General features: G+C 47.4%; 1 protein-coding gene across 1 annotated transcript; it reads right to left on the bottom strand.

Annotated features, from left to right (window-relative positions):
- Positions 1-12,869: 12,869 nt before the first annotated feature.
- LOC149525966 (maestro heat-like repeat-containing protein family member 1) lies at positions 12,870-20,609 on the bottom strand. The gene is made up of 5 exons (XM_089775749.1): positions 19,581-20,609; positions 18,414-18,548; positions 16,095-16,197; positions 15,057-15,122; positions 12,870-13,136 (listed from the first exon to the last, which is right to left on the bottom strand). Exons 1-5 carry the CDS (start codon positions 19,581-19,583, stop codon positions 13,063-13,065), a joined length of 381 nt encoding a protein of 126 aa, XP_089631875.1. The 5' UTR covers positions 19,584-20,609; the 3' UTR covers positions 12,870-13,062.
- Between the last annotated feature and the right edge of the window lie 1,452 nt (positions 20,610-22,061).

Below are 22,061 nucleotides of genomic sequence, written 5' to 3'. Positions count from 1 at the left end.
TTATTTACAGGGGAGGGTTATTTACAGGTGACTGTTTGTGAGACACAGCATGGCCAGCACCTGAGAAATAAACTTAAAGAGTCATCAGCATTTGTACAATGCCCCTTAATAAATATAATAATATGGGTTGGGATTAAGCTGCTGGATATGGAATGGAAAACAATCTCCAAAACAGGAAACACCACAAGATTAGGGGAACTCCTATTACCTAATATGGTGAATTATCAGAAAGTGTCAATTCAGCAGGGGGTCTCCACTGATCCCCTTCCCATATTCAGCCATCACAGGAAGATTCTCTCCCCACTGAGAACCACAGACAATGATATCCCAGACCCCCTCAGCCTTTTACCCTCCTTTGCTAACTGTTGTCTGGTGACTCCTCATAGGCCCAGAACCCAGGAGGGCAAGAGTAAAGTGCTGAGAGAGACTAGAAACCTAACTATTCAGGAAACTTTTTCTATAAGGTGGAGGATCATAGCCTCTAAATTTGGAGGACGAATGATATGTGCACAGTAAATACAAACACTATATTATTTACAGGGGAGGGTTATTTACAGGTGACTGTTTGTGAGACACAGCATGGCCAGCACCTGAGAAATAAACTTAAAGAGTCATCAGCATTTGTACAATGCCCCTTAATAAATATAATAACATGGGTTGGGATTAAGCTGCTGGATATGGAATGGAAAACAATCTCCAAAACAGGAAACACCACAAGATTAGGGGAACTCCTATTACCTAATATAGTGAATTATCAGAAAGTGTCGATTCAACAGGGGAAAACACTGATCCCCTTCCCATATTCAGCCATCACAGGAAGATTCTCTCCCCATTGAGAACCACAGACAATGATATCCCAGACCCCCTCAGCCTTTTACCCTCCTTTGCTAACTGTTGTCTGGTGACTCCTCATAGGCCCAGAACCCAGGAGGGCAAGAGTAAAGTGCTGAGAGAGACTAGAAACCTAACTATTCAGGAAACTTTTTCTATAAGGTGGAGGATCATAGCCTCTAAATTTGGAGGACGAATGATATGTGCACAGTAAATACAAACACTATATTATTTACAGGGGAGGGTTATTTACAGGTGACTGTTTGTGAGACACAGCATGGCCAGCACCTGAGAAATAAACTTAAAGAGTCATCAGCATTTGTACAATGCCCCTTAATAAATATAATAACATGGGTTGGGATTAAGCTGCTGGATATGGAATGGAAAACAATCTCCAAAACAGGAAACACCACAAGATTAGGGGAACTCCTATTACCTAATATAGTGAATTATCAGAAAGTGTCAATTCAACAGGGGAAAACACTGATCCCCTTCCCATATTCAGCCATCACAGGAAGATTCTCTCCCCATTGAGAACCACAGACAATGATATCCCAGACCCCCTCAGCCTTTTACCCTCCTTTGCTAACTGTTGTCTGGTGACTCCTCATAGGCCCAGAACCCAGGAGGGCAAGAGTAAAGTGCTGAGAGAGACTAGAAACCTAACTATTCAGGAAACTTTTTCTATGAGGTGGAGGATCATAGCCTCTAAATTTGGAGGACGAATGATATCTGCTGAGTACCTTCTTTGAAGGGCAGAGTGTTCTGAACTCCCAATAACATCAGAGGGAGTTTGAGGTCACTCAGCAACTTATGGGACTGGACAATACAAGCACAGTTAAAGGCCCTGGATATCTAAAGGAAATCACCAAAATCCACAGTTAGATGCTTAAATGCCAATTAAAGCCACCCTTAGTGAATTCCCCCGGCATGTGTAATCCCCTAAGTAGTATAAGGGCCCTACCATCAATCAAACGTTAGCCCTGCCCCCTGACCCCGGAAGTCCCGCCCCCTGACCGCCAGAATTCCCTTCTCCCCTGTCACCGGAAGGCCGGCCACTGGATGGTAGTACATCCGGGTCAAGAGGGACAGCTGACCGGGTGTCATGTGACCCCCGTTAGGCCCGTCCCCTGTCACCGGAAGTCCCGCCCTTTGGGGTAATTCATCCGGGGTCAAGAGGGGCAGGTGACCGGAAGTAAGGAGTGTCATGTGACCCCTCTAAGGACTCGCCCCGCCTCCCTCAACCAATCAGGAAGGGATTTTCCCCTGTAGGACCGCCCCGCGAACCGCTTTGACCAAGCGGGGGGGCAGTTCTGGGACCCGATGACCCGCCCAGCAGTGGGTCGTGTGACCCCTCTAAGAACTTGTCCCGCCTCCCTCTACCAATCAGGAGGGGGTTTTTCCCTGTAGGACCGCCCCGCGAACCCCTTTGACCAAACGGGGGGCAGTTTTGGGACCAGATGACCCGCCCAGCAGTGGGTTGTGTGACCCCTCTAAGAACTCGCCCCACCTCCCTCTACCAATCAGGAGGGGTTTTTTCCCTGTAGGACCGCCCCACGAATCGCTTTGACCAATCCGGGGAGTGCAGTTCCGGGACCCGTTGACCAGACCTGAGGCGGGTCGTGTGACCCCTCTAAGAGCTTCCCGTGACACCCTTTGCCAATCAGAGCATAGCACTTCCCCGTAAGTTCTAGCGCCACACAAAAGAGGCCATCTTGTTCCAAGAGCGCGTGTTTCAGAGAGCGTGCAAACGCTGAGCGGAAACATGGCTTCTTTCACCAACTTTGTTTTGGTGCCGAGAAGAAAGCGCTACATCAGCGACAGTTCCGAGGAGGAAGGAGAAGTTGAAGGGAGCCCTTTGGCCCAGCCGCTGATGGATACACCAATATCTGACGCCGAAACCCAACCGCTCACGATGCAGCCAGACAAGCTAGATGGCCTGGAGGAAGAAGGTGCCCATGGCTCTCAGGAGTCGGACAAGACGCTTGGAAAAGAAGCCAAATAGGTAAATGAAAGATCGAAGTTGGGGCATCATGGGGTTAGGAAACCGGGATTTTGTAAACTTTAAAAAAAAAATGACCAGAGCGTCTTACATTATTTCTTTCTGGCAATCTTTTGACAGCTTGACGATGCCTTTCTAGCTGACCGTCAGACCCGGGACAGCATTGCATCGGACGAGGAAGACGAACCGGGCCCACCTTGTTTTTGCTCAACACTGATACAAAGCATTGAAGAGAACGCCAAGGATGACGGCCATGAAGAATTCAGGAGGTGGCTGTGCATTGACCTCGTTGAGCCAGTGCCACATCATAAGCGTAAAAAAGTTATGCGCTCTATTGTACGCGTTGGTGTTTATACCGTCCTTAGTCACTGTCTTAGGGAAAAGCTTTTTGAGGACTGTGAGGGTTGTGTCATAAATGCGCCAGCCCAGCGGTACCATGACTGTTTGACTTGGACTCCAGAGGGTATAAACTGCAAGCTCCGGGGCCTATGTGCTGAACTGTGTTTGGAAAGCTTATTAAATACTGTTATTGCCGTAGGTCCGTGGTCCCCAACACGGTGCCCGCGGGCGCCATGGCGCCCGCAGGGGCATTTGCATGCACCTGCCAGGTGCTTGGGGTTGACCTGGCCTTGGGTACATAGCGGGTGGCGCTTGCGCGGGGGGGGGGGCGCGCTGGCCCCGGGCGCGCGGTGCTTGAGGGTGGGGGTGCCGGCCCCGGGCGCGCGGTGCTTGGCGGAGATGAGCATTATTATGGGGTTCTGGATGTGAAAAAGTTGTTCGGAGCGAAAAATTATTGTGAGTTTTGCCACACAGTGTACAGTCATGACCACTCTTGCAGGTATTGTTGCCGCCTCTGCTTGAGCGGAACGTGCTCAGACAGCGTGGGCGTGCCGCTGCGGTGTCCTAGCTGTAGACTATTTTGTTGAGCCAAAGAGTGCTTAGTCAGACACATAGACTGCGCATCGAAAAAACAAGTTGAATGCCTGTCTAAAACTTTGTGTGATGTGTGTCAGTCTTACATGGACAAGCGGCACCGCTGTAAAGGGCGACGCTGTAAGCAGTGTAAGGGCTTGCTTGTTGGCAACATTGACAATCATTTCTGTTTTATGGACAGCCTTAGAAAGCCCGAAGCCTCAGAAAAGTATATTTTTTATGATTTCGAATGCACGCAGGAGACGGGGTTGCACACTCCCAATTACATTTTTGCGATGGCCCTAAAGCCAGAAAAATCCTGGGAATTTAAGGGTAGCAAGTGTCTTTCTATGTTCGTTAAGACCTTTATTGGCAAAGAGTTCCGTGACTACACATTCATAGCGCACAATTCCAAAGGTTACGATGCGTACTTTGTCGTGAGACAGCTACTGAAGGAAAAGATGTGCCTAGAGCTGATCACTCAGGGTAGTAAACTAATGTGTGTGAAAGTTAAGGCCCTGGACATTCGTTTTATAGACTCTTTAAACTTCTTGCCCATGAAGCTTAGCAAGCTACTGCAGGCGATGGGGTTTGAAGGGTGCAAAGGGTATTTTCCACATTTTTTTCACACCAAAATTACGTGGGGCCTATGCCTGGTGTGGGACACTATGGTGTAGACAGTATGATGCCCAGGGAAAAAGCAGAGTTTCTCGACTGGTATCGGGACCACAGCTATGAGACGTTTGACTTGCAGAAAGAGCTCGCGTATTACTGTCAACAGGATGTTAACATTTTGAGACAGGCTTGTATTCTATATAGAAAAGAGATTATGAACATGACAGAGATGGGGGATGTAGCAGAGAGAGGCCCTGGTAAATTCACTGAGATAAACCTGTATATCGATCCTTTCCAGTACATCACGCTGGCCTCCATCTGCATGGCGATGTACAGGTTTATGCTTTTGGAGCCTAACACGGTAGCTCTTCTCCCTCCAGACAATTACCACCGGCAGAAAAAGAGATATTCGACCCCATCTATTCAGTGGCTGCTGTATACCTCTTACAAAGAAAATATACAAATACGGCATGCTTTACAGGGTGGGGCACTACAGGTAGGCCCCTACTTTTTAGACGGTTATGCCAATGTTGACGGGGTACGCACGGCCTTTGAGTTTAACGGGTGTTTTTTCCATGGCTGTGTCACCTGTTATTGTGAAAAAGCACAAAACCCTATGACAGGGACAACTTTTGGGTTTCTTTATTACAAGACGCAGCTTAAGACTGACTATCTAAAACGACTTGGTTTTGTAGTGAGGACTCTCTGGGAGCACGAGTGGGAGGTGATGAAAGAAACAGACAGGGAGCTTGCAGGCTTTTTAAACCGAGCCCAGTTACCCCAGCCTCTCAGGCCTAGGGATGCTCTTTTCGGGGGGAGGACAAACGCTATCCGCCTATATTACAAGCCTAACCCCGGGGAAGAAATCCACTATTATGATTTTACCCTTTCGTAAACAAAACCAAAGAATACCCTATTGGACACCCCGATATAGTTTATGACAACTTTGGACCCCTTGCAAATTATTTTGGAATTGCAAAAGTTAAGGTGTACCCCCCGCGAGGCCTCTTTTTCCCATTGTTACCTGTCAGAGTGGGTGGCAAGCTTATGTTCCCGCTATGCCAAACATGTGCGGAAACCGAGCAGCGGGAGACGTGCACCCATACTGATGAGGAGAGAGCTATCCTGGGGACATGGTGCACGGTGGAATTGACTGTGGCCATAGCAAAGGGGTATACAGTGGCTAAAATCTGTGAAATCTGGCATTTCAGTGACAAATCTGACAAACTCTTGTCAGAGTATATCAAATTACACCTCCGTCAGGAACAAGAGGCTTCAGGGTATCCCGGCTGGTGCACAGACGAACAAAAACAAAATAAGTACGTTAACGATTTTTACCAAAAAGAAGGCGTGCGTTTACGCCAACACGAGATCAGGTCGAACCCAGCTAAACGCCAAATTGCTAAACTGTTTTTAAATTCTCTGTGGGGTAAATTCGGCCAAAGAACAAACCTACCCAACACCAGCATCGTAAGAGACCCTGATGAACTCTTTCGGTACCTGTTTTCCCCCAATTACGAGGTTTCATCCTGCGAGTTTATCGACAATGAAACAGCATGCGTGTCTTGGAAGCACGCAAAAGACCGGTACTCTGTCTCTGGCAATACCAATGTTTTCATAGCCTGTTTCACCACCGCTTATGCCCACTTAGAATTATACAGTCTCCTAGATGGGTTGCAAGAGCGGTGCCTATACCATGACACTGACTCAGTGATATTTGTGAAAAGGGAAGGTGACTGGAATCCCCCTCTGGGGGATTATTTAGGGGACCTCACGAGCGAGATCCCGTCAGATCAACACATCACTGAGTTTGTGTCGGCAGGCCCGAAAACCTACGGGTATAAGCTGTCGGGAGGAAAGGCCTGTATGAAAGTCAAAGGAATTACCCTAAACGTAGCAAACTGTGAAAAGATCAACTTTGACAGTTTGAAAGATCTAGTCCTGGACTATTGCACGGGTCTGCAAGAAAACACCTCAAAAAAGATAGAGGTGCAACAGCCCTCGATTGTAAGAAACAAAAATCAGTGGCAAATAGAGACAAAAACCCTTAAAAAACACAAAGGTGTTTATAACAAGAGGGTCCTAGGAGAAGGGTTTAAAACCCGGCCCTTCGGCTTTTGAAAAATGGATACGAGGTGGAAACACCCCTTTTCTGCAATTCTCGCAGGGCCTAGCAACTGTGGGAAAAGTTACTTTATAAAAAACGTATTGGATAATGCCAAACACACACTGTCTGTTATGCCTGAGAATATTTTGTGGTGTTACAGTTGTTGGCAACCTCTGTATAAAGAACTGCTCTGTAAATATCCCTTTACTAATTTTGTGGAGGGTCTGCCTAATGCTTTTGACGATGACCATTTGTTTCCTACTAATAAAGTGAATCTGATTATCGTGGATGATCTGATGAACTCTGCTTGTGAAAGCGATGAAATTGAGAAAGCCTTTACCAAGTACGTGCACCACAGGAAATTGAGCATTATGTATATCGTTCAGAACGTATTTTGTCAGGGGAAAAAGAGCCGTACGATTAACCTAAACACTAAGTACATGGTTCTGTTCAAAAACCCCAGGGATAAACTGCAAATCGCTACGCTTGCTCGGCAAATTTACCTCGGCAAGGCTCAATTCTTTCTAGAAGCTTTTGAGGATGCTACCAAAAGACCTTATGGCTACCTGGTGGTGGATTTAAATGCGTCCACGCCAGAAGCTTATAGACTAAGAACTGGTCTTTTCCCTCCAGACTGGCCGGTGGCTTCTACTTTGAAAAGAACAACCGCCGGGTATAAAAAGAGATGATTTATCGGCAGACCCTTTTTAACAGCTGGGGGTTGCCGACCGAAAACATGTCTAGCTGCGTGAAGAGAAACCTGGCTCTTTTAAAATTACTTAGCAAATCACCCCCGCAGCAAAGGAAGGCTATACTGTGTTCGGCCTCTGACGATTTAGTAGCGGCCATCTCAGAACTAGCACTCAATACCTTAAAAGGAAACGTGCCTTTGACGCAGAATCAAGTGAGCGTGCTGAAAAAGAAACGCACGCTTATAAAAACATTGTCTAATAAAAGGGTCTCGCTTAAAAGAAAGAAGCATCTGGTGAAGCAGTCTGGGGGGTTTATCGGCCCTTTGTTAAGTTTTGCTGTCCCTCTGATAACGGGGCTTTTGAATAACCGATAATGGAGTATGCAGAAAAAATGTACCTGGTGCCCAGTCATCAGCTGGAGCAATTAAGGGCTCCCCCTCCAGTGGAGGAAAATATCAGAACAACTGCAACTCGCTTACTGGATGCTGAAATGAAGTCTGTTCTTCAAAGGACTGACTTAGCCGAATACGAAAAGGCTAAACTCTACAGCGCTGTGCTTCAGAGATACCTAACGTACGTGAGGCAAAGTGATGCAGATAAAAGGAAAATAAGTCTGTTTCTACCAGAACAGAGTGACACCGCCAAACCTCCAGAAACAGAAAACACCTCAGACTCTGTGGTTCAGGAGCTGTTGGATAACGTGAATAAGCGTTATAAGAAAAACGCCTCAGTGTTGCTAAATAAGCTGGGCCAGGATAAAACTATCGCTTCCTGGAATGATAAAGGTGCATTTGTGTACAAAGGCTCGGTGGTGAATGGTTCTAACATGCTTGACTTAGTCAGAGCCGTCACCCAGACGCGTTCTGTCCCTAGCAGACATGTACCTAAAGGATGGGATGTGTTTATCAATGCCATGGCAGAACTAAACGTTCCATCTTCCATCATGGGCAGTGCAGACAACAGAGTTCTTTTGGAACGCCTGAAGGCCTCAGCCACTGACGCTGGGATGGATCGAGAAACACCAACTCCTTTTTTGCCTTCTAAAAAACAAAAATTGGCTAAACTGTCTGACTGGCTCAGTGTGTGAAGTTTGTCATGTTCTAAAAATAATTTTTGAACTTGATCACATTTTGCTTTAAATAAAACACTTCTCTATATATAGAATATCTATTTAATATATATATATATTATGTCTAGGTATTTTTTCTGAATTGTTCATTGTTTTTAAGAAGAAAAATTAAGAAAAACAACCATCAGTTGCCTTTAAACCCCTCACCTGGGGTGCTTTACTGCGTGTCAATTTAATTTTCACATCCACCCCGTTCAACAAAAGTTTTTCTTGAAAAAACAGGTCGCTGTGTAGATGACCCAACAACTCCATTGTCCTGCTCTGGGACGTCAGCCTTGCACACCTCACAAATCCTAGATTCTCACCATCCAGCTGTTTTTTCGTGTTGTCCAGGAGTGTCTTTGTAAAACAGTCAGGCGGAAAATTGCTTACTAGGCGGTCTCCCAATGTAACGTCCAATTGACTGAAAATAGAGGCCACTGGGTAATTCACCAGGCCTACCGCGGCATCCCTGGGGAGTGCAGTCCCATCGCCTTTTACTATCTTGCAACAAAGGTAGAGTAGGATGTTGTTTAAATCCATATAATCTATGCCATTCCCTGCTATAAAAAAGTCGATGGGGGCAGTTTCTGTCACGGCTGACAGAGGCGGCACCTCGATGTAGATGCTTTTCTCAATGCTGGTCTGAGTAGGGGCTATCTGAAACAAGTCTAGTTCAGATTTGGTGCACTCTTCCGACCCGCAGTGAACGAAAGCCATGTTGACTAAAATATATCTCTTTTACCAGGTACAGAGCGTGTCCTCTTTCTCCCTGGCTTCCTCTTGGACTTTTGCTGATGGCCTGTCCTGCGTGTCAAGGCTCTTCTTTTAAAGGGTTTCGGGGGTCCTGTGCGTCGCGGATATGACGCATTTCTCTTTCTCTTCCTCCTTTTAATATACATCAGCCCTGACCCTTCCTGTTTAGCCGGATTCCCCACCTTCTCCAAGACAGCCTGGGAAACGTGGCCTACCACATCTCTGGCTATGTTTTGAGCGGCTGTTTTTATGTGGGGTTTAATAATCTCTAGCCCTCTTCGCAAAAGCGGTACAGCTTTTCGAAAAAGGCTACGGAATATACCGCCCACGCCGGCCCCGTACATCACAGGGGCTCCATGATATCCAGGAAGGGCATATCCAGCCTGGGCTTTGTAATAGTTGCTGTAGACTTTGGAGTCACCGTAATTTTTTACGATCGCCATAATAGTGTTTTGCTTTTTAGAAACCTCGCTCTTTCCGGGAACGCAGGTGCAGCTTCACAATCACCTTGCCAAAGCGAAATGAAACGCATCTGTTTTGATCCGTCTTTATTTCAATGGTGATGGTGTCGATGTGGTGTTGACTGATGGGTACGTAATGAGGCTTATCGTAGGTGATGGTAACAAACTCATTGTTATTTCCTCTGACAGGGACGCAGCGTAACAGGGGGACAGAAAAGTCCCCCACAAACTGGTGTTCTACAATATCCGTGTATAGATACAAGGAGTTGAAACCCCCTGTGATGTCTGCTGAGAAGGGACTCTTCTGGACACTGTGCCCGGGGGCCAAACCCAGAATGTTAGCTAGCTCCCCGAGGGTAGAAAACGTAGCAGTAGCATCGGTGGATTTAAGTCTACATTTTCTACTCACGGGGTCATAATTCATGATAACATCAGGCGGTCCAGAATGACGTGCCACAATGCTATTCATATGTTCCAATAATTCGGGTATAGTTGAGTAATAACCTCGCCGTAGGATATAACTCCATGGTTTATCTCCAAAGGTGATTTGGAAAGGGGTGTCCTCAGTAATGTTGTTCCAGCTGTGTGGATATTGTATTTCCGCTAACCCCACTTCCCAGGCCCCCGGGAGATCCAACGACTTTATTAGCTGTATTGTAAAGGCCGAGCTGGTGTTTTGGGGAAAAACCCCAGAGCTGGCGTTGCTGGGCAGAGTGATGTAGAAGCCCCCGTCCCCCATTTCTCTCCTTGCAGGTGGGATTGTTTTTATTCTCGCTTAAACGTTACAGAGTTGAGAAGCTTCTACCCAACTGTTAAATTTGTTGGGCCACCCCAGCCATTTCACCAATAGCTGCTTTTTTCTTCCTTTCCCTTTCTCTGCTAGAACTTTTTCAATCCTGTAAATCCTGTCTTGTTTGGGGTTCACCTTTTGTAATTCTTCAGGGTAAAACGACCCCGTCACTGTCTCCCCCTCGTAATCTTTTAATCGGTAGACAGGTCTCTCACCCCTGGTTAAGGCTTCATCCACTATGAATATCTCATCGGTAAATGTTTGTTCATAACCTTTTTTAAAGGCACCTTTGGTTTTAGAGAGTCTCACGTGGTCCCCTTTTCTAAAAGGAACAACAGCCTGTTTTATTTTAACATCATCTCCATAAACAGTTTTCCAGACCTTCAGAGAATTTGCGGGGTTCACATCAGCAGGTCTGGTCCGTATAGTTCTGTGAAAGCTCCAGCTGTAACTCTTTATAAACTCAGATAATATGTCAATGTAGCGAAAGGTATTGTGGGCTGTAAAATATCTCCACATCCTAGATTTTAAAGTTCTGTTAAATCGCTCCACAACCCCCGCTTTGACTTCATTGTTAGTAACAAAATGGTGGACACCATGCCGCTTTAACAATCCACTTAAAGGTTTGTTTAAAAATTCTTTTCCCCGATCCGTTTGTAATTTTTGAGGCACGCGACCTTCGCTGAAAATAGCTTTAAAGGCCTTGGCTACCTCCTTGCCCGTCTTGTCCTTTAGGCCTAAGGCCCAGGCATATTTTGATAAAATGTCTATCACTGTTAAAATATACTTAAAACCGCTGTTGCGTTTGGAGAACCGGTGCATATCCACCAAATCTGCTTGCCATTGTGCATCCACGTCTGAGACAATGGTCTTGTCTCTTTTAAAATGTATTCGAGCAGGCTTGTGCAAAGAGTAAGCGTCTTGGTCCGAAAGCCATGATGTTACCTGTCTTCTGTTCAAAGTTTTACTGTGCTTTTTGACTGCTTGAAACAGAGGGTTCACCCCACCAAAGCTGCCAGCTTCCCTGGGGGTGTAATGTATTTTCTCTAACAGAGCAATCTGCGTAGACATGACTGTTATTTGTGTTAATAAAAGATGCTGTAAGTATGGAAGGAACACATTCACACCAACACATTTAATACAAGTTTTATTAAGCATCTGGATTAACACACCCTTTTACAGCCATCTGCAAATGGGCACCATGACACCCCCACCACTATCGCTATTAGGGAGTCCGAGTTAATTCATTCTTGCACGTTTGTTCTCGAGATCCATGTGTCAGATATGAGCAAAAAAAGCGGGCACAAGATAGATTTACTCCCACAGGATTACCGATGTGCAATTTCTCAAAGGTTTCTAGAAAGTCATCGTCGACCTGGCAAGAGATTGTCAAAAAAGAGAATAAGCTACAGCTGCTGGTTTTTAGATTCACAAAACACCCATGATGCCCCCCACCTCGATTTTTTCATTTACCTGTTTGACTTCTTTTCCGTTCACCTTGTCCGACTCCTGGGAGAGATGGGCAGCATCCTCCACAGGGACAGATAACGAGAGGCCGTCTAGCTCGTCAGGCTGCCGTGGGAGGAGTTGGGTTTCGGGATCAGATCCTGGTGTATCCAATAGCAGAGGGGGCAAAGGGCCCCTTTTTGCCTCTCCCTCGTCCTCGGAACTGTTGCTGATGTGGCACTTTCTTCTCATGTGGTGGAAGGCCCTCGTCACCAAAACAAACTCCAAACTTCTGGTGGGGGTGGTGAAAGAGTCCATGTTTCTGCTCAGCGTTTGCACGCTCTCTGAAACACGCGCTCTTGGAACAAGATGGCTTCTTTTGTGTGGCGCTAGAACTTATGGGGAAGTGCTATGCTCTGATTGACAGAGGGTGTCACGGGAAGCTCTTAGAGGGGTCACACGACCAGCTTCCGGTCTGGTCAACGGGTCCCAGAACTGCACCCCCCAAATGGTCAAAGCGATTTGTGGGGCGGTCCTACAGGGAAAAAAACCCTCCTGATTGGTAGAGGGAGGCAGGGTGAGTTCTTAGAGGGGTCACACAACCCACTACTGGGCGGGTCTTCCGGTCCCGGAACTGCCCCCTGATTGGTCAAAGCAGTTCACGAGGCAGTCCTACAGGGAAAAAACCCCTCCTGATTGGTGGAGGGAGGCGGGGCGAGTTCTTAGAGGGGTCACACGACCCACTTCTGGGCGGGTCATCCGGTCCCAGAACTGCCCCCCGATTGGTCAAAGCGGTTCGCGGGGCGGTCCTACGGGGAAAGCCCTTCCTGATTGGTAGAGGGAGGCGGGGCAAGTCCTTAGAGGGGTCACATGACACCCCTTACTTCCGGTCACCTGCCCCTCTTGACCCCGGATGTATTACCCCCAAGGGCGGGACTTCCGGTGACAGGGGACGGGCCTAACGGGGGTCACATGACATCCTGTTTTACTTCCGGTCACCTGTCCCTCTCGACCCGGATGTACTACCCTCCAGGGGCGGGACTGCCGGTGACAAGGGAGAAGGAACTTCCGGGGAGTCGGGGGGGGACTTCCAGGGTCAGGTGGCAGGGCTAATGTTTGATTGATGGTAGGGCCCTTATACTACTCTCCTACCCCATAGCAGAGCTGGCCGCACACCACCAAGGTCTAGCTTCCCACCGAAGTATATGAGGTGCAAGCTGGAAACAAGCTGGCACAGACAGAGCACATTGTCCTCCAGCAATCCCTCTCTTGTTCCCATTCAAGGTAGCAGGAGCTCTTTGATCTATTTGTCTGTGCTTCATTCCCCGAGCACTCATCCAGGTCAGATGTCTCTTAGGACCTGAGTTGCCACCAGCTGGACAATGGGACTTGGGTCATTCTGTAGTACCTGGAGAGCTGGAATTACAGAGAATATGACTCACTTTTCATATAGTCACCTATGCCTGCAGTAGCTGGAGATTTAGTACCAGTGAGTACCAAGCTACAGAAGCTCTCTGTACAAACAAAGCTTTAGGTTCCTCCATTGGGATCCTTCCAAGCTCCAAACTGAGATGGAGGAGGGGGGAGAGGGGAGACCCTGACCCTACCAGAAACTCATCCAATTGGAAGGTGCTCCATTGACTCAATAGCTTCTGCTTTTAAGTTATTTTACATCTCCTGACAGAAATAAATCTGATGGTGTGGAGTTTGGGGTAGCAAAAAGTGGCTTCCAGGGAGCCGATGGAGCCCAAAGAGTGGATCACACAGGTTGGGAAGAGGCATTGCCAGGATAGCCAGGAGATGCACTGACTTATATCACACTGGCTGCAGTTTCCTCCAGGTACGTCTACACCGCAAAGTTAATTCAAAATAACAGCTGTTATTTTGAATTAACTTTAATAGCATCTATACATGCAAACCGCTATTTCGATATTAATTCGAAATAGCAGAGCGCTTAATTCAAATTTGGTAAACCCCAGAGCTATTAAAGGGATAGACCCTGGCCCGTGCCAGATCCAAGCCTACCAGCCAAGAGCCAGCAGTGGCCACTGGGGCCCCTGAGCCAGTAGCCACAAAACGTGAGCCAGCAAGGCACTGGCAGCCAACCCTCCACTGCTCCTCAGGAGCAGTCTGCCAGCACCCAGGAGCCTGACAGGGGCTGGAGAAGGCGGGTGCCTTCCTGGTCCAGGGTGGAGATCATGGACCTTATTCAGGTTTGGGAGGGATGCCCCAGCATCCATGATCTCCGCACTAGACAGAGGAACACGGCCGTCAATGGCAGGATAGCTGCCAGCCTGGCCACCAAAGGCCACATGCGAACCCAGGAGCAGGTTTGCATGACATTCAAGTTGGTGCGGTGAGACCCCCAACCTTGGGCCCTGATCTTCCCTTCTCCTTTCTTCCCTTTGCTTCTCCCTTCCAACTTCCTCCTCCCAGGTTTCACCCTCCCCTCTCCCACCCACTCTATTCCTCTCTCCCACCTCCTTTTCCCAGTCTCCCCAGAGGTTCACCCTGTTGTTCAATAAACCCAGTTTCTATTTTTGAACATACATGTCTTTTATTTGACATCAGGAAGGGAGGCTAGGGAGGAGTAAGTAGATGGACGTGAGGGAGGAATGGGGCACGAGCCCCCGGTGGGGAGGACCGGGGTGGTTCTGAGGGCTCCTCGGGGTGGACACTCTCCTGCAGGGCCTCCTGGATCCTGACAGCCCCCCAATGGACTCCCCGGACGGTAGCCTGCAGCAAGTGCAGCTGGGCTGATGGCAACAACCCTACGAGACGCACCGGTGTGCCCAGGGGCAGCTCTGGCTCCATGTGGCCGAGTGCTGTGGTGTCCCGAGTGCAGGCACTCAGGGCACTCCAAGACAGGACTGCTTTGTTGTCCCTCATCGGGGTAGACAAGCGAGCGGGGAACCCGGGGTGGGGGTAGGGTCCCGTGAAGCACGGAGCTCAGTTAGCCTGAGGCAGCAGCCCCACACACTATGTCCTAACCTGATGCCCTGCCAGCACTGGTTCCGGCCAGCCTGAACTTCGGTTCAGGGTCCACTCAGTGTGGACGCGCTACTTCAAAATAACAAAATGCTATTTTGAAATAGGTTTTGTGTATAGATGCATAATTCGAATTAGCTTAATTCAAATTAACTATTTCGAATTAAGTTAACTTGAATTAACGCTGTAGTGTAGACGTACCTCTTTCAGAGCAGACTAAAGCTGAATCTGTCCTTTGATGTGTGGCTGATGCACTTCACACCTGTGGTATCAGTTACTGCTTGCTTGTCAGCTAAATTTCTTTATAACTCACTAATGAATAGGATTTCACCTGTATTTGTTACTTACAGGTCAACAGATGTTCCATGTCCAGCCATTTCATATTTTTGGTGTCCGTATGTTCCAGGATGATGCCTAAATAAGCAGTGTAAAATAAACATCAATAAAAAACCTTCTCTTGTTAAGTGCAAGGTGATAACATTGGCCCTTTGGCTTCTATTGTGGGTCTAAGGTGAGCTGTAAGCAAGAAAATACTAGAAAAGTTTAGCGTCCACACTGAAGAGAATAAGAGAAAAAAATTAAGAATGTTTACATAAAACCTCATTTGCTTTAAACAATCTATGTTCCTCTTGCCACTGCTGTCAGTTATTGGAGATATACTAGGATAGTGTATTAATCTAGTGGTGTGAACAAAGGGCTGGGGCCAGGAATAAGTGCGTACTAAGCAAGGATCTCACATGGATAAATTAATTAGGCCACAATGCTTGCCTGGCTTGCATGGGTGTGCTAAGGAAAGGATGGCACAGGGCCAAAGGGGAGGAATCTAGTGCTTCCTGGGCAAGGCAATCAGGAACCTGCAACAGCAGGCACTGTGTGGCGGTGGCCTGCCTACCTCCCAGTGATGAAGCACCAGTAAGGAACAGTGAACAACACTGAGCTTAGGTCTATAGTTTGAGTCCACACTAACTCTGACTACTAAAAATAGAGTGCAGGTAAGATGACAGAAGCAGTCGGAGGAGCTAGCCACCTTGAGAACAGACTTTTGGGTTTGGATGGGATCATCCTTGGAATAGTTAACCCCTCCTGCTACTCCTGCCACAGCTACTCTATTTTTAGCACACTAGTTTGATCGGAGAATAAACATACCCTACGTGACAGTGTGCCAGCCTCTGCTACTAAATGACTGCGCCATCTCAAAGCATTCTATTGCAACTTACAAATTCCTCCTAACACCACACTGGAGAAGTAGGAGAACATTAACATCTCCATTTATGCATGAGAAGTCACAGCACGGAGAGATTAATAGTAGCTCAGTGCTGCACACAGGGACTTTTTCTGTCTACCTCAAAGGGAATACCAAAAGGGACACGGCACACTTTCTCTCACCAGCTAACTTGGCTGCAACTGCCCGGATCTCTTCCCAGCTGCTGCAGAAGTATGTGATGGTAGTTTTGTAAAAGTTCTCCAGTAGCTCAGCCTTCTCTTTGGCCTAGAGAAAATCAGGGACACATGAGCTCTCTCTGGCTAGAAATGCCCTTTGACTGCCAACACATGCCTTTACAAACCACAAGTAAACAGTCTGTGTTCCTCTTGCCACTGCTGTCAGTTATTGGACTCACTCAGACTTTTTTTTTAATTTAAACAAGTAAATAAAAGAAAGGACAGGAGGCTGTGTAGAAGTGGGGAAAGTGGGAATCTATGGCAGATTTACATTCCTCTCACCCTCAGTCCTGTATCCCACTCTAATAGGGTACGTCTACACTACAACGTTAATTCGAACTCACTTAGTTCGAATTACTTAATTCGAACTAAGCTAATTAAAACTAACGGATCTAGACTAAAAAACTAGTTCGAATTAGCGTTTTACTAATTCGAACTAGCATGTCAACATTAAGTGGACCCTGAACCGGGCTTAAGGATTGCCGGAAGCAGTGCCGGCAGGTCATCAGAGGAGGACTTAGAGCGTGGAGATGCTGTCTCAGGCTAGCCGAGGGCTGTGCTTAAAGGGTCCCAACCCCCACCCCGGACAGACAGTTCTCAGGGGTGCCCCGCTTGCAAAGCAGTCTTGGCTTGGAGTGCCCGGAGTACCCACACTGGGCACATCACAGCACTTGGCCATCAGACCGGCTGCACTTGCCGCAGCCTGCCATCTGGGGAGATGGGGCAATTGGGGGGCTGCAGGAGAGCTTCCACCACAAAAGACCGCAGAGCCAGCCCAGTCCTCCCCATCGGGGGCGCGTACCCCATTCCTCCCTCAACTCCTTCCACTTACCCTTCCTAGCCCCTCTTCTTGATGTACAAAATAAAGGACAATTGTGTTCAAAAATGGAATCTGTCTTTATTGAACAAAACTGGGGGAGACTGGGAAAAGGGGGTGGAAGAGGGGAAGAGAGAGGGTGGCAGAGGGGAGGGCAACTAAAATGATCAGGGGTTGGGAACAGGTCTCATATGAAGAGAGGCTAAAGAGACTGGGACTTTTCAGCTTAGAAAAGAGGAGACGGAGGGGGGACAGGATAGAGGTCTCTAAAACCAGGAGTTGGGTGGAGAGGGTGCATACAGAAAAGTTCTTCATTAGTTCCCATAAAGAAGGACTAGAGGACACCAAAGGAAAGGAATGGGTAGCAGGCTTCAAACTAGTAACAGAAAGTTGTTCTTCGCAAAGCACAGAGTCAACCTGTGGAACTCCTTGCTGCTGGAGGCTGTGAAGGCTACAACTAGAACAGAGTTTAAAGGGAAGTGAGATCAAGCCATGGAGGTTGGGTCCATGGAGTGGTATTAGCCAGGGGGTAGGAGTGGTGTCCCTGCCCAAAGTTTGTGGAAGGCTGGAGAGGGATGGCACGAGACAAATGGCTTGGTCACTGTCTTCGGTCCATCCCCTCCAGGGTCCCTAGGGTTGGCCGCTGTCGGCAGACAGGCTACTGGGATAGATGAACCTTTGTTCTGACCCAGGATGGCCATTGTAAGCTCAGTGCTCAGGGTCGGGGGTCTCAGTGGACCCCCTTGATTTTCATGCACACCTGCTCCTGGGTGGCCAGGCTGGCAGCTCTCCTGCCCTAGCCGGCCACCTTCCTGTGCCTAGTGCGGAGATCGTGGATGAGGTCCACGATGTCCGCACTAGCCCAGGAGGGAGCCCGCCTTTTGCGGTCCCGGGCAAGCTCCCAGGACCTGCCAGCCTGGTCCCGGGAAGAGGGGGAGGGCTGGGGGGCATCGGGTGGGTGGCTCGATCCGCACCAGGTGCAGGGTCTGCTGGCTGGGTGCTGGCAGGCTTGCACCTGGCACGGGCACCGTAGCCAGCCCGTGCCCCTTTAAGGGGTCCGGGGCTGGGAGGGGGGCATAGAGTTTCCCTGGTGTTGGCCGGAGTGGCCACCAGGGAAAGCTGGGGAGGGCTAGCCTCCCACTAGTTCGCATTAAGGGGCTACACAGCCCTTAATTCGAACTAGTAAATTTGAACTAGGCTTAATCCTCGTGGAATGAGGATTACCTAGTTCGAACTAAGCGCTCCGTTAGTTCGAATTAAATTCAAACTAACGGAGCGCTAGTGTAGCACCTATGAAAGTTAGTTCGAACTAACGTCCGTTAGTTCAAACTAACTTTGTAGCATAGACATACCCATAGATACTTACATTGCCCATCACACATTCCCCCTGCTTCTACACCACAAGCCTATGCTGTCAATAATCTCATATAATTCTGTAGGTCACTCACAAGGTGTCTGCAGATATCCATCTGGAGCTCCTCAGGGTTCAGCTTGGTTCTCCAACTAAGATGCTCATTAAGTATAGTTTGGAGCCTCTTCAGTCCCAAAAATGGGGCACAGAGATGAAATGTAGCTCTGCACTCCTGAAAAAGAGGGTTGCACCATTGAATTGTTCCATAACACGTATTGTGCTCATTCAAATGGAACTCATGTCCTTGACTGCTCATCTACCCCAAGAATAAAAGGGATTCCCCTGAAGTAATAGACAGAAAATATGCCAGCATGACTTTAATAGGGGGAAAGGGATTCTACTTCTGGAGTATTGCATCCAATTCTGGGCACCCCATTACTTAAAAAATGTTGATACATTGGAGAAAGTCCAATGGAGGGCAACAAAGATGATTAGGAGGCTGGAACACATGATTTACAAGGAGAGGCTGAGGGATTTGGGATTATTTAGTCTTCAGAAGAGAAGAGTGAGGGGAGCTTTGATAGAAGGCTTTAACTACCTGAAGGGGGATTTCAAAGAGGATGGAGAGAGGCTGTTCTCAGTGGTACTAGATGACTGAATGAGGAGCAATGGTCTCAAGTTACAGTGGGGGAGGTCTAGGTTGGATATTCGGAAAAACTATTTTCCTAGGAAGGTGGTGAAGCACTGGAATGGGTTACCTAGGGAGGCAACGGAACCTCTAAATCTAGAGTTTTCAAATCCTAGCTTGACAAAGCCCTGGCTGGGATTGTTTAGTTGAGGCTGGTCCTGTTTTGGGCAGGAGGTTGGACTCAGTGACCTCCTGAGGTCTCCTCCAAACCTATGGTTCTATGATTTTATAATACTGAAAACTGGAGATAGCAGCAATGTTTTTTCAGAACAGATGTAGCTATGAAAGCTGCTTCACTAGGCATAGCTGTGGTCTTTCCTCTGTTGTGGGGAGGCAGGAACGTGGGGTGCAGAGATAGGCAGGAATGAACTCTTGGGATCAGACCCATGACCTATCCTGAACTCCAGTGAGACAACCCTGGCTGCTAAGGACCAGCCTGTCTGGGATTGACTCAAAAGGAGGGCAATGAACTGAGGGAAGAATTTAGGTCTCCACTGCGGGAAGGAATAGCAGAGCTCCCCTGGCATCAGGAGGAAGATTCTTTTTGCTTAGTAATTAAGTCACTGTCATTCTTACCATTGAAACCTCAGGGCTTGGATCTTGCAGGTGCAGCAGAAGCGTGACCCAGCTCTGTCTAACCTGCTTGGCAAAATAGTCCTTCCATTTTCTCTTTGCAGAGCCGGCCAGGATACCAAACAGGACAAAGGCCAATGCACGAAGAGTGTTGTCCTCCTATAGCCAAGAAAGCCACACAGGTTGGTAACGAAGAAATAACCACATCATGTATCTAGCACAGCTGTCTCTTCTACATTAGGGTAGAGTGATTCCAACTACAGAAGTTTAAAAGAACTGGAATTAATCAAGTTTGGGCCAAATGTGTTGATTCATCAAAATACTTTGAAGACAGTTCAATTTTGACAACATTCTTCCAGAAGCCAAGTAGGGGTACTTGGTCAGCTTCTTGGTGACCCATCTAGCAGGCTAACTGGGATCTTGGGCTTCCTGGCCCTCACCTTCAGAACAGCCTGTCTGGCAGGCTGACAAGGAGCCAGGAAATGTGCACCCTGGCACCTCTAATTCCCAGTGTTTCCAGGTTCCCTGTCTCCAGCATAGTCTGCCAGTAGACTGCCCTCAGGCAAGGCTCCCAGTAGAGCTGGGTTGAGAATAGTATTACGGTTTCACAAAGAGTTTTGAAATTTGGGCTGGGGGGTGTGTCCCCCAAATAGGAACAAAACCAAAATTTGAAATCTCAAACTTCTCTGCAAAATGGAATAATTTCAACCATCTGACATAAAAATCGTATGGAGCAGGCCCAAAACAGTCTATTACACCCTGTATGCCCATTTTCCTTGTATGCAGCTACCTAATCTAGTATTCATACTTCCTTTGCCATTCTCATTGGAAATAAAGATGAACAGAAGGGTGAGACTGAAGGAGCAGGGATGGCATCCTCATTTTCTTAATTCTCTGCTCCTCCATAAAACACATCTCTTCCCTAAGGCCTAAAATCACTTCATTCTGACATGAACAATGCCCAGTGAGGACACATCATGCATTGTAAATGGAGCCTCATCAATGTCAGCTGAACTGGGGTTGAAGGCTTCTGTTCACGTACATTATGGAAGTACTTCCGGATCTGTGTGGTGAGGTCTCTGAAGGAAGAACCTATGTCCTTCCCTTTCAGCTCGTTCAGAACGTTGGCCAGTGCCTTCAGGCTTTCGGCAGTGACTTCAGAACTGAAAGTGTCTTCTAAAGTCCTGATCAGTGCCTCCAGAAGAAACTTCTTGTACTTTTTCACCTGTTCAGACGTATGACATTAAAAAACACTTTCCACTAACCACATTTCTAATATGTTTTTTTAGCAATTATGAAGCAGTGGGAATTTCATCTGCCCCCCTAGTGACCTATAGCTATATTTTACATCAGGTACTAGCTACAATAAGCCAAACTCTGTGCCATATTACACCTATGTAATCCTATTAGATTTCTAATTACTTAGATTTGAAGGCCAAAAGGGACCATTGTGATCATTCAGTCTGACCTCCTTCACAACACAGAACCTCCCCAAAATAATGTCTGTTTGACTAGAGCACCTCTTTTAGAAAAACAGCCCATCTTGTTTTTAAAGTTGCTACTGATAGAGACCCCACCACAACCCTTGGTAAATGGTTCCAATGATTAAAATTACCATTAAAATGTATGCCTTACTAGCAGTCTGAATTAGTTTAGCTTCATTCCCCCTCCCTCCCCCATTGAATCTAAAGGCACATTTTCTAGCCCTTTGAAAATTCTTGTGACTCTTCTCCAATTTATCAACATCCTTCTTGAATTGCAGGCATGATCCTGACATAGTATTCTAGCAGTTCTCACACCAGTGCCATAAGCAGAGGTAAAATAACTTCTTTATTCTTATTCAGAATCCCTCTGTCTATGCCTCCGAGGATCACCTCAGCTCTTTTGGTCACAGCTTTGTACTGGGTGCTTACGTTCAGCTGATTATCTATCATGATTTGAGTTTTTTAGTGTCTCTGTTTCCTGGAATAGAATCTCTCATCGTGGAAATAAAGCCTACACTCTTCATTCCTAGGAGTATACATTTACATATGATCATATTAAGTACATATTGTTTCCTTATGCCCAGCTTACCAAGAGAACAAACCTGCTGTGTATTGACTGCAAAGAGGTTACAGGGGTATGAGAGAGCAGACATTGGCCTAGTGCATTGTGCATGGCCTCTGTAAATCCTGAGCAATTGTTTCCTTTAGTTTCTCTAGTTATGCTGCATTGTATTCAGTGTAACCCTTCTGCCAGGCCGAGTAAATAGCAGCAGCAAGGGCCGGGTTCAGTGTCTAGGGGTCTCCTCCCAACGAGGTAATACAACACCGGCTCGAGCCCCCACCCAGTGACCTGGGAAATCTTACATACACCTCTGGGTGCCTCAAAAGAGGCAATTCTTCCCCTCTCGCAAGCACAGAGCCTCAGTAGAGTAGCAAACCTTTAATAACATGAGGTAACCCAATGAGCAACGGCCCTCCCCCCAGCCACAAATCTCCCCAA

The sequence above is a fragment of the Pelodiscus sinensis genome, chromosome 1 (genome assembly GCF_052426305.1).
Source record: "Pelodiscus sinensis isolate ZL-2025 chromosome 1, ASM5242630v1, whole genome shotgun sequence".
NCBI lineage: Eukaryota > Metazoa > Chordata > Testudines > Trionychidae > Pelodiscus > Pelodiscus sinensis.
This window is presented reverse-complemented; position numbering and strand designations above follow the sequence as displayed.